Genomic DNA, 12,925 nt, shown 5'->3' on the forward strand with positions numbered 1-12,925 from the left:
TAACCTGATGGTTAATTTGCGCACCAATACAGTGTAGTGGGTGGCCTGGGTTCAATTCCAGCCTGCAGCCCCTATCCCGCATGTCACTCCCCCACTCTCTCTTAGTTTCCTACTCTATCCAATGTCTTCTCTTCTATCAATAAAGGTGTAAAAGCCCCCCAAAAATAATCTTAAAGAAAATATTATTAAAAACCTCTTAAAACTCTGACTTGTTTTGCATAACTGTTGTATCATCCAGATGGCAAGTAGATTGCTGTACTTCTACTTTTTAAGAGTATTGACTCTACAGCAATTCAATAACATAGTTTATAGATCATCATTTTTACATCTCTTTGTAATGGTTAAAATCTGACAGAAAATTGTGCAGGGGCATACAACATACAGCACTGCTGTTTCACTGAAGCCATGATAAAACATGCTCTTAATAATCATGTTTCAACCTTACATGCGCAGAAACAACTGTAGGCTAATACACTGATACACAGCTACCTGCCATGAAGTAGGAGGAAAACAGAAACAACAATATGCTTTAGTGACTTTCTTTTTGGTGACAATAGAAAAACATCATCAGTAACATGTTACTTTTAGGGAAAAGTAATACATTTCAGAAGTAACACTTTTTGCTACCCATTACAGTAAAAAGGTAAGTTAGTAGTAGTCAGACTGTAAACAGTAGCAACATATTTTCTCTTGCAACAATGAAGGCCTTTGCTCCCAGCGTCTATATTGTCATTGAACAATAGCAGACAGGTTCAGTGATTGAGAAAGTGCTAACCTGTTCTGTCTTTTAATATACACACAGACTAATTAGAGGCGGAAATGCAGCTGAGGAGGCACCCAGAAGCTCAGAGGACTAATTACAGAGAATGAGCAACAGGTGTGCTGAGCAGGATCTTGACGAGGAGGAGGCGGAAAACTATATAGATAAAGACTATATATCTCTTGAATGAAAATACTCCAAATATGCTCAGTGTGTATTAGATCAGGGATGCATACAGGATACAAACTTAGCTCTGTCTTCTCCTTCAAGTACTCTTCAAATGTTGTGGTGAAACGCAGCTTCCTTTGGCTGAAACTGGAGGACTGATCCGATGTACTCCACAACAATTGTCCCATTGTGTGATGGTCAGTTTTAACCCACATCTCTGAATTTCTTCTGCCAAAGACAGACTTTGATTTTATTCTTGCTGAATTTGAGTGACTGAATGCAGAATTTGTAAGTGATTGAAAGTCTGAAGGATTCTGGTTACTGTTTGAAGTACAATTCGTATTGATGAATCAAGTTTTATCAGACTTTGGTTGTATACAGCAAGCATGGGATAAGCACGTTGCAGTATTGTCTCAATCAAAACTCCATCCCTGCAACTCAGGTTGTTGGTAAAACACAAACAATGGAAAAGTCTACCCCCTAAATGTTATCTAGACAACCCCTTGCTACATAGAAAATGTCCTGAAAATGTTCTGTCTGCCAGACAGCTGCAGTACAGTAGCCAGTTGTTAGGTATTTTTTTTTTCTTTACCACAAAAAGGATATACTGTATTTGTTGGTTACCATTCAATTTGAGCCCAAACCGCAGTTGCAATTGCCCCCAGACTTGGTCCGTCCAATCTGAAATCAATGTTTCTTGCATTAATTCACACCTTAACCCTCATGTTATGTTCATTTCTCAGGAACGGCAATAATGTTCCTGGGTCAACTTGACCCGGGGCATTTTTAATTATTCAAAAGTGTGAGATCCCCAAAAAATCACAATAAACATATTTTTTTTATTATTAACTCCATTACTAACCATTTAAATCAATATTTAGTGCAATAGTGTTCTTTAATTCTCACAGATCATAGTTCATTGAGGATAACTCACTTGTTTCTTTATGAAAATTCATGTTAAAACTTTTTTTAATGTACATTGGAAAGACAAAAAAAAAAATGAGAAAATGGAAAAACAAATGAGGTCAAGAGATAGGGAGACGGTGTGTGTGGTTTTGTGTGTGTGTGTGTGTGTGTGTGATTGGAGTGAAATATGTCACACAGTTGAAAAGAACAATTAGTATTTGACACTTCCTTTTAGCCTCCACTTTTACTGCTGGGTCCAATTGACCCACGAAGAGTATCTGTGTAATGTAAACATAGAGAGGGGGTTCCAAATATGTAAAATTAACCATTTTTATTTCATAATTATGTATATTACGCCATCTAAGCCAAGCAAAATAAGTTTCATACTGAAAAAATACTTTTAACTATTTTTTTTTATTTTTGAACTTTGACTTATGGTTCAATATGACCTGCAACAAACAGGAGGGTTAAGAAATGTCATATATGTATACTTGGACACATGTTTGAAAATCTTGGATTTTGTTTGATTCTGTTTTGTAGGAGGCCAATGCGACCTTCTGCCAAGGTTAAATCTGTGCACATTCTGCATGCTAATACTGCCTGCTAAGCCCACAGGATTTATGTGCATTTAAAGTCATTTTGACATAGCAGACAGAGTGCAGGTGTCATAACAGATGAAATACAAAAATATGCATACCGTTAATTGGATGAGTGCAGGAAAGATAAGAATGTGCACTAGATACTGTACGTCTTTAATATAAATTGATTCCATATTGTAGACAGAATGATCTCAAATGAAGTTGTCACTGAGATACATTACAATAGGCCATAAACCAATAGAAGTTGCATTCATGGTGATGATTAGCAAGATCTAACCACAATTCTCATTTTTTATAAACCAGGATCAGGCTGACTGAGTGGCTACCACTGCACTGATTTTCTCTCCTTTTAAAATTTCCCTCTTCTCGTCTCCTGTCTGCCCTTATTAACAGGACTCAGATAAAATGCAATATTTTGTTCAGGGGTGGCTGAGGTTAATTGTACAGTGTGCTGTGCGTGCATGTGTGCTTCTGTGTTTTAGCCGATTGCTATTCAGCAGTGTAGCTGGGCGCAGCAAGACTGGACCTGTTTTACATTCAATGAGAAGCAGATCTTTAACGGCTGCTTTATTTAAAGTCAGTCTGTCTCTGAACTCTGTCTTCATTTATCACTGCTGTGTTACAGCCATAGCTGCAACCCAACCCATCAGAAAACACACTCACCACTGAGGAAAACAGAGCACTTGGCTACAAATATATAAAGCGTTGGCTGAATACATATGGATGACGCGCCTCCATCTCCTCCCAGTGTTAAAAAGAAATAAAGCCAAAATAATTGTGTTGATGTGAAGCCGACACCAGGGGGTATGAAAAGTTCAATGACTCATGTGTTAGTGTTTGTTAGGATACTGTGCTAATCCAGTAAAGGACACTGCAGAGGCCTCATTCAATTAATCAATTAGCATCAAATAACTAATTCAAACAAATATCTGATTAGATTAACACTTTCTGGTAAATAAGCATGATACCAAATATTAGGATAGGAAGTATGTTTGAGTTAACTGAATTTAATGATTTGATTTGCTAGTTTGACCAATTTTCCATCTGTTCCAATGAAGGAGGCTGGCTTTATGAACTATACTGCAGCCAGCCACTAGAGGGAGCACTAAATATTTTGCCATCCTAAAGAACAGAATGATATAGGCTAGTGTAAGGTATTAATTAGCCATATTTAGATACATTGACTAGGCAGATGTCATAGTCATAGTATAGAATGGCATGAAAAACATGAAAGGTGAACCTTTTTTAATGACAGTTACTTTAGTTTTATGTTGATTTTGGCGCCCCCTATGGGCAAAGACCAGCATCCTGTCACTTTTCTGGTCATGTACATATTAAGGTAATTTTTTTATGACTCAAGTCTCATCTTGCTCTCTTTGAATAGTCAAATGTGCCCCTCATTGGGAATATTTACTGTTGAAAATGTAAAGAAAAGTTGCTCCTTCAGTGTGCTGTCAGTCGGCTGGTCTGACACCCACTCCTTGCAGCTCTTTCAGGCATTACATTTACAGTACAGACATTGTGAGTCATGTTGCTGATGGCCTTGTTTGCCTCAGTTTCATTACCATCTAAAAACTCCTCACAGGGGCTTTAACTTAATCCACTTGGTTATCACTGGAAAAATGCCACTCCAAAAACAAGGGAAAAAAAACGTATTTCAGGGTACTTTTACCTTGAAATAAGCAAAAAAATCTGCCAATGGAACAAGTGAAAATTTGCTTGTTAAGATTTCTTAAAATAAGACGTAATATTTAGAAAACTGTGATCTTAAAATAAGCAGGGAAAACTTATTTTAATCAATATTATACCAGTATTTTAAAGCTTAGTGTCTCAGAATAAGCCAGGAATGATAACAATTAGTATTTCTTCACTCAAAAAAATATTTTTGCACTAATACATTTTATGTAAACTTCTTCATTTGAGATATATCCACCTTAATTTGAGTTATATTATAGCGGCACTTCTCTAGGTTTAAGACCATCTTGTACTTGAAATAAGATGACAAAGTTTAATTTGAGCATTTTGAGATATGTCTTCTCATAGTTAGCTGGATATACTAATATTCAGTCATGTTATTTCTTAGGATAAGCCAGCTATGCTCTAAAGTAGGTGTTTCATTGTGTGCATGTAGTTTGAGGGTTTATATTTTTATCTGATTTAGAAGAAACAGTGCCTGAAAACTGTAACCCACCCTTAAAAAAAAAAAAAAAAAATTCTTTCTTTCTTTCTTTCTTTTATCAAATGAGCTGTTTTCTGATAGATTCTCCAATAAAATGCATTTACTTAAATCAATTAAAGGGTTTGTCTTAAATCAAGATTATCCGTCTTCTACAAATAAGATCTCAGTTTGAAACATGTATGAAATGTAAAATAAACTGTTTCTTCTAAATTACAACTCAAAACAAGATCACGTCAAGATTGTTTGACTAAACAAGATATTTAAGATGCATTGTTTTAAAACAAGTCCCTCTATCTTGCTCAAACGTTACTTGTTAAGTAAATGTATCTTAAATCAAGTGGGAGAAGACATTTTGACTAAAAGTTAGACAATTTCACTTGGTAAGATTTTTAATTTTTCAGTGCGCTATTTATTCCAAATTCCAATTTAATCAGTCAAAGACTGTTATAACTTCTGTAATTTGCATCAAGGTTGAACCATAGCCGAGCTATGCTAAAGCAGCTGTGAGGATCTAACATGTTGTCAAAGCAGGACTTCTTAGCTCTTTACTCATCCTGTCATGTACATGTGAGTTGTATTCTTAAACAAGAAGATCCTCCTGCTTCAGAAGCATCAGTGGGAATCGTTTCCAGTTTAAAGTTCTTCACATGAGCTTTTATTGGACATGACTTGACAACAATAAAGGAACATGAACACTACGAACACTACGTTGGCTACCATGATATGCTCAGATTGTAGAAGCAGTGCATAGTTATATTTATTCATTGTAAGGTAGGACACACCCAGATATCACAATCCACAGACCCAACATCATTCAAATTCACAACAAACACCTTTTATGGAGATGTATTATCAGTGTAAAATGTTTCTTTTATTTTCAGTGGTAGCTTTGCACATGTCTTAAGGATAACCGCACCAGATCCGACTACTGTTGTGATATCACTGATTGCCCTCTAGGTGATGTACCTTTTTAATTATTCTCTTCTGAATTGCACCATATTGCACTGCGAAGAACAGCCATTGATGTGTAGAATCTTCTTTATTGGCAGCCTCCATCATCACTTTGATTCCATCCTTACACCAGCTCTGGCACCTGAATAAAGATTTCCTATCACTGAAGCCTGAGCACAAGCGCCATGCTCTTAAAATGTGACAAATGCAAATGGGATGAGAGAAATCAAATGTGACTAACGTGAATGGAAACAGAGAAAATCAATTGTCTCCTGAACAAATGGATGAGCTATTAAAATGATTGTGTGCTACAGGAATATATTATCCTCAATAGCTGCCAGCAGAGGCAACAGCAGCTTATATTCCAAGTCTGCTTGGCCCAAGAAAGCACAGAGAGCTCCCACTAAGGCAATTATATCCTCACTCGGCAGAAGCAGAACATGTGATTTATCTGCCTACTCTGATGCTAATAGCTCTTTCACATTATCATTGTAACAAGCATAAAACACTCGTTTCTACCAAAAGAGAATGAAGTATTTTCTTTTAAGTGGATTTGTTGACCATAAATGCATACTTTACCTGAGTTTATTTGTTTGTTTGTCATTCAAAGTAAATGGTGCAATTGTGCTAAAGACTGGCTTTGAAGCAGACTATCATTTTTCAACTTTAATAATACAAAAGCTTTGACTTGTGCTTAAAGTGAAGCATAGGAGTTATGGACCAGACTTTAAACTGTTGTTTCAAATCAGGCTGTATCACCCATTTGCGAGCGATACAGAGAAAGAATTAATTACAGCTTAGATGCTAAAGAGACAAGATATGAAACATTTACAAAAGGCTTTCATGAAACAATTGCAGCTTGCTGAAGTTTGGATAAACAGTCTTCATCCGTCTCTGTGGGGTACAGAGACTTCTGAAGAGAGGATTCAATCCACTCATCAGATAAAGACGGTCGCAGGACTTCAAATGCGTGAACACTTCAAAACAATCACAGCATCTTTGCAGGCATCAGAAAGGTTACACAGCATGGGAATAACACAGATTTACTTCTTCTTTTTTAAATTAAACTTTCTGATCGTCTTTTTGGAATAATTCCACCAAAAATAAATAAATTAATAGATGAATATGAAGAACAGGATATTCATATCAAATCCTATTAGCACCAAGAAAATGTCAAGGAGGAGAGCCATCAGCCTGAAAACAGGAACATCTCCACATGATATTGATGGGATTGTAACCTTCTGAAATGACAGGTTTAGTGGAGTCTGAGACGTGGATCCATTAAAGTTTTAATAAACTGCATCACAAAATGGCACCGTGGCCTGCTGAGACGAGTGACCAGTGCCCTTCACAAGAATTTAGACGTCATACATTTGTCCTGATCATCTCAGGTTATTTTAGGTATTTGTAACTTGTGGGCGATCCTCGCTGCTCTAAGAGTGATGAAATAAGAAATATGGAGGGTAAACAAGGCATTTCAATTGTTGTAAGGGAGCATCCATGTTGTACCATGATAAAGGGCATCATTTTACATAGTTTTAGGTCTAACTTTGCCATCCTTTGAACTGTCTTTGTCTGACCACAGCTCAGCAACTTGAACCAGGCACAGCAGATCAGTCAAATATCACAAGTGTGTATGTGACCCCCTGTAAACAGATCAGAATCAGGATAAAAAAAGACTCATATAAACACTTTTGGATTGCACAAGAACACTTTGATGCAACACACTGAACAAAATTGGTTGGATAATTAAACAAGGGTGCTTTTTGGACTTTTTAAAATAATTGAACATTGTTAATCGACTCGTCCAGCAATAACAAAGACAGGTCGATCTCTCCAACAAAACAGTCAGCTTCTCACCTTCTTCTCCCAATGTCCCCAAGCTTTTAAATAAATCTTCAGATGCACCTGAACACATCGTCAGTGATGTGACCAGGGGTCATTGAGTGTTTGGGGTCTTTCAACATCAGACCCTCTCACCCAGGCGACCCAGCCACAGTTGATCAGACCGCAGCTTGTGTTCAGGTAGCATTCACTTCTCCCCATGGCTGTGATCTCCGGGTCCAGATCCATCGCGAGGCCTGCTCAGCTGCTTCGGTGGTGTTCTTGATGGCTCTGCTCTATGAGGGCAGATGTGGATTACAAGTACAGCTTATCATCTATACTAACTAAGATTGACAAGTCGATCCGTGGCTCTTGAGGTGCACTCATCAATTTTTTTTTTAGGACAAATAGTAAGCACTAAATGGCTCCTGAAAGAATAGCTATCTTTGTAATGAGATTTGCTCCTTGTATGTCAGCTTACCATCTGTGTGTGTGTGTGTGTGTGTGTGTGTGTGTGTGTGTGTGTGTGTGTGTGTGTGTGTGTGTGTGTGTGTGTGTGTGTGTGTGTGTGTGTGTGTGTGTGTGTGTGTGTGTGTGTGTGTGTGTGTGTGTGTGTGTGTAAGAGTGAAAATGGCACTGTGAAAGATTTTTAGAGCTTCTAATTCCCACACACATCATGAGTCAGTTTACAGCTCAATCACAGATGATTGCCAGCTACCTTGCTTCAGTAGTCAATAGAAATAGAATGCTACATAGAATTTTCCTTTGAGTTGGCGAAATCTATGTTCATCGACTGAAACGCAGTTTGACAGCAGATCTACAGCTTAATTAAAAATTGCTGTCTATGGTGGCAATTGTTATTCAACTAGAAAATGTGCATCGCTCTGCCCTGAAGCCCAGCATTTATGTTATTTCTTTCAACATCTAAAGAGCACCACAAAGGCAGACATATGTACTACAAGGAGAGGGTTATACAGTGTTCCTATACACAGACTTTAAAAATACATCAGAGAAAAGTTTGAGAGACAAAATGCTATGCACTTAAGCACAGCAGTGAAGATTGACACCCTTTAACTCACATGAGACATGAGGACTTTTCATAATTGGGCATATGTCCCAAAACCACAGGGCATCACTCCAACAGCTTGGTATATCAATGAAGGTCTCTGTCACCATGTACATACGGAGAAGCTGACACTCCAACATGCATGGAAATCCAGCAGCGCGCACACACACACACACACACACACACACACACACACACACACACACACACACACACACACACACACACACACACACACACACACTCACACATCTCCTGCTGCTGCCCCTGGTGGGCCATGAGACTTGGCCTGCTGACAGGAGAGGAGCAGAATTTTGTGTGGTTGGGCCATCTGCCACTGAGACTGATATAGTTATCACACTCACACACACACACACACACACACACACACACACACACACACACACACACACACACACACACACACACACACACACACACACGTACACACTGACAATGAACACATTAACAATGAACACAGGAACAAATACAAAGGGCTCATAAATATTTTACCAGCACACTTAAAGATAGTTCTTAAATATGGCGTCAATTACTACATTTGAGCAGGTGGTTATGGGAAATAGAATCTTGACAGGGTCAGAATACCCCTATGCAAAGCAATATATAGAGAAATAAACCCTACTACAGCACCTGTTAACTATGCATCATCTTACTCATTACCTGGTCACCTACTTTATGCAAACAAGATGACCTTGATGGTTGGTAGTACTTCCACTGCAACAGTGTGCTTATCCAAACATCAGCCGGTTTTACTGTTATAAAGTACATCTGTCTTCATATTTTTAGACACGGTAAAGTCAATATGGACCTTTTTCATCGGCTTTCTTTACAAATGTGTTTTAACATCCTTTGCTTTTTTCCTCATCTTTTTTTTAATTTCTCTGCATGTGACTAGTCAGCCAATTAACTATAAATCTACAGTTTTGTGCTCTCAAAAGGAAAAAAAAATGGGAGCATCATTGAAAAAACCCTCTATGTTGTTGACAGATGTTATCATAAACTAACCATTTTGCCACTTTGTCAACAGGAATTGGTGAAACCTTGAACTATACAAATATGCCAGAGTTTTATGGATTTGATATGATGTTTGTGATCTAGTTATCCTTTGCATCGTTCATGCTATTCAAAGTTGATAACAGTTGTCAAGGGGTTTTTGACCAATCATAAACAAGCATTTATCACAACCAGGTGATAAGTTAGAAAGCCAGGTAATAGACCAAATGAATAGATATGTGTCAAAGAGGACAAAGAGGACCCTTAAAATATTTTTTTCAGAATGTTATTTTCTTATTTTCAGCTTTTTGAAATAAAGAAAACAATCACAAAAAGAATCTGACTTCTCCATATTTGCCAAAAAAGACAGTAAATTGAAAAATAGTGAAGCCTCGATCACAAATATTGGTAGTATGATTACTGTCTGAGAGATAAATACAGTTTCATGATTGTAATATATTTTTTTTACAACATTACCAATTTATAAAATCATATGAACAGTAAAATGAAAATGTATTGTTGTCTTTTAAACAAAAACTATTAAGTAATCAAATAAAAAACAAACAAAGACTTTCAATTGGTTAACATGTAAATGTGGTCTAAGTCTACAGCACCTCTGTCTGTATGACGCTTTTGAGCAACTTTATGAAAACATGGTTTTATTTTTCATCAGTGTCTTCTTCTACAGGTCTGAGTGGGGAATATGGGCTTATTTTTTGTTATAATCTAGTTTTAATAATTAATATGATCCTGCATGTCTCTGCCGTTGTAAAGCTAATGTAGCATAGCCTCCAATGTCTCTTAATAAGCACGGCACATTAAGCTGATGCACACAGGTGTCACTTTGTTTTTGTTACGTGCAGGTTCAGACAATGATAATGTGCAGCCTTTTTTTTTAGAGTAGGAATAGAAACACCCAGAACAGCAGAGCCGCTGCAATTAAATACCTTAAATGTGATGTATAAGACTGACTTTTAATACTTTTTTTGTCATCTAAAAAGTGAGCTGCGTCCTTTGCACCAGTTCAACCAATATACCAGTACAAACTGCAGAGAGAGGTATTTCATTGTGTTATGGTACTTTGCGATTGTCAGATAATTAGTCATGGGCAGTGAGTCCATGCAAGCCTCACATCTATCTGACAGTGTGGCAATAATAGATGGTACCAGAACGAGCTACACATCTACATATAAACTATACATTGTTGAACACAATGGAAGTCCTTACACTTATATATTGGAATTATATTCTGGATTTTACGGTGATTGTGACTTTTCAAGTGTGATATATAAAAGTCAATGAATCGCTTAAAATGTATTGAAACTATCACAATGTATTCTCAAAATTTGAGTTCAGTTTCACAGAATGGATGGTATTTGGCTGACATAGGACCGTCTTCTTAATGCTGTGGAGCTCCTTTTTTGTGTTTGAACAAGTCGGCTGTTTTGGAAGTTTCACTGAAGTAATCTGATATTTTGCTCCAAAAGTGTCAATAGAACTGCAATTTTTTTTCTTTCTTTTTATTTTTATTGGCAATTTACTCTTTTGCCTTTTTCATGTGTTTACATGTCAGATATCTTGTTTAAAAAAGTCAACATGACAGGTTTTGGTTGAATTTATTTAATTTCTGAAAGCGGAAGATTAGCTGTTAGCTCACTGCTAGTCTTTCTCTGACTGACTAATCAAATCGTGCCTACAGCCTTCAGTGAAAGTTCACACATTTCATTTTCCCTCAAATCAATGTTTCTTTCAAAGTTATCACAAAAAGTAACCCAGACACAGAGAAACAGATAAAATGGAAAATGAATGGAAATTACAAGTACCATTACATTTCATGACTGTCTCTCTTCATCAGTGTCTTAAATATTTACTTAAAGCACACATAACAAGCAAACCACTCTCTGCTCTGTAGCTTTTACGACACCATTTATCGTTAATGGTGACATTTTGAAAGAGCATTTGTTATTTACTTTCCTCTCAAAAAGAAAACAGCTTCATTCTGTGGTTTGTGTGGACTTCATATTTGAAAGCATATCTTTTATTGAGATACCTTATCTTCCCCAGCCCAGGTATTGTTCAGTGCTGGATGGTGTGTTTGTTCTTTGCCAAAAGGCTCAAATATCAGCCCATTCTGAAAACGCCTATATTGATGAAATTTTGAGCCCAGTCCTCTCAGAGTCAAAACAATAAGGAGAGTAAACACACCAAACCAAACAACCCAGTAGGGGAGACTCAAATAAGACCCAGTTCAAATTTTATTGACATGTCTTTTCTGCAATTAGGAACAGAAGGATAGTAGAGACTGACAGATCCTATGGGTAGTTGAGTGTGTTGGAAAAAGGTGCGTGCACAGATCCCACCAAGCTCTGGTAGAAGAAAGAAAAGTAATGGAAAAAAGGAGGTGCAATTTGCAGAAGCATAACTGTTATCATCTTCAATTTGTGTCAAATGGATTTCTCTACATTCAGTCTTTGAAGCAGTCTTTTATTAACACCTTCCATGTTGAAGAGCATAATTTTTCAAAGATGTTATAATGGAAGCTTTCACTAAAGCCTTGTAATGTGAATAAAGGCATGATGGTTTTCACATGGTAAAGTGTAATAGTGAGTCACTATGATGGAATCCTTTTTAAGATGTGTTTGGTTCAAATGCACAGCAAGTGTTCTTATACATGATAAGACTTCTACGTCTGATGTTGTTATTAATCATATTAAGTGACAGGTCAGGTTAAGAGTCCTTGTGCAACAACTCCAGAATAAAAACAAAAAAGGGTTTCACTAATGAGCTCTTTGTCCTCTGTTACAGATCTTTCTCCAGCCTATCAGATGACAGCGAGGAAGCCAGAGCCAGGTACCTCTACAGGCAGTGGGTGGGGCTTGGTTTGACAGATGTCCATCTGTCCAATCACACAGTTCTGCTCAGCCTACCTGGTTCCACACCCAACACTATCACTGACCGATCCAGTCACCAGTGTTTCCTGCCAAATGGGACCCCCTGTGACCAGCGCGGACCCAACGACCTGCCCAAGCAGCAGTTCTCCTACGCAGCCTACTCTGCTGTGGGGAGTGTGCAGGTACTGTACCAAAGCCCCTTTTTGACATTTCTTAAGCCAAAGGTTGCTTTATCCTCCTGGCCTCTGCACTTCCCCCACCATCACATGTATACTGTCAGATTGAGCCCCCGGTCTCTGACATGTCACTGGTAAAGGTCATGGCCAGAGGTTTTGGCTTTGAATATTACAGCTTGTTTAACCAGGGTTCAAGGTCCAAAAATCAGCATGATGCGCAAGGGTTAAGTTCATGTTTATACTGAGGAAAGGGAGAAGAAACACTGCTGTGTCTTTCAGTAATCAGGTGCTCTTTGGATTTTTCAGATGCACTGTACTCATCCCATCTAGAAAGGCGCTCATTGCTTATTCAAAGGGATAGTTCAGTACTTCTGAAATGGGGTTGTAAGAG

At 37.7% G+C, this 12,925-nt stretch overlaps 1 protein-coding gene and 1 long non-coding RNA gene across 3 annotated transcripts in view; both read left to right on the top strand.

Annotated features, from left to right (window-relative positions):
- LOC117826628 (inactive N-acetylated-alpha-linked acidic dipeptidase-like protein 2) overlaps nucleotides 1-12,925 on the top strand; it is a 367,684-nt gene that overhangs the window by 69,916 nt on the left and 284,843 nt on the right. For both annotated transcript variants that reach the window (XR_004634076.1, XM_034702819.1), the window contains exon 4: nucleotides 12,273-12,540. Coding sequence is in view for 1 of the 2 variants with exons in the window: in XM_034702819.1 (XP_034558710.1) it covers nucleotides 12,273-12,540 (268 nt within the window). In the remaining variant the exon portion in view is untranslated. The remainder of the gene's footprint in view (nucleotides 1-12,272; nucleotides 12,541-12,925) is intronic.
- On the top strand, nucleotides 900-5,925 carry LOC117826746. The gene is made up of 3 exons (XR_004634082.1): nucleotides 900-1,125; nucleotides 5,494-5,569; nucleotides 5,662-5,925. It is a non-coding gene; the product is annotated as an uncharacterized LOC117826746 (long non-coding RNA).

The sequence above is a fragment of the Notolabrus celidotus genome, chromosome 2 (genome assembly GCF_009762535.1).
Source record: "Notolabrus celidotus isolate fNotCel1 chromosome 2, fNotCel1.pri, whole genome shotgun sequence".
NCBI classification, from domain to species: Eukaryota; Metazoa; Chordata; class Actinopteri; order Labriformes; family Labridae; genus Notolabrus; species Notolabrus celidotus.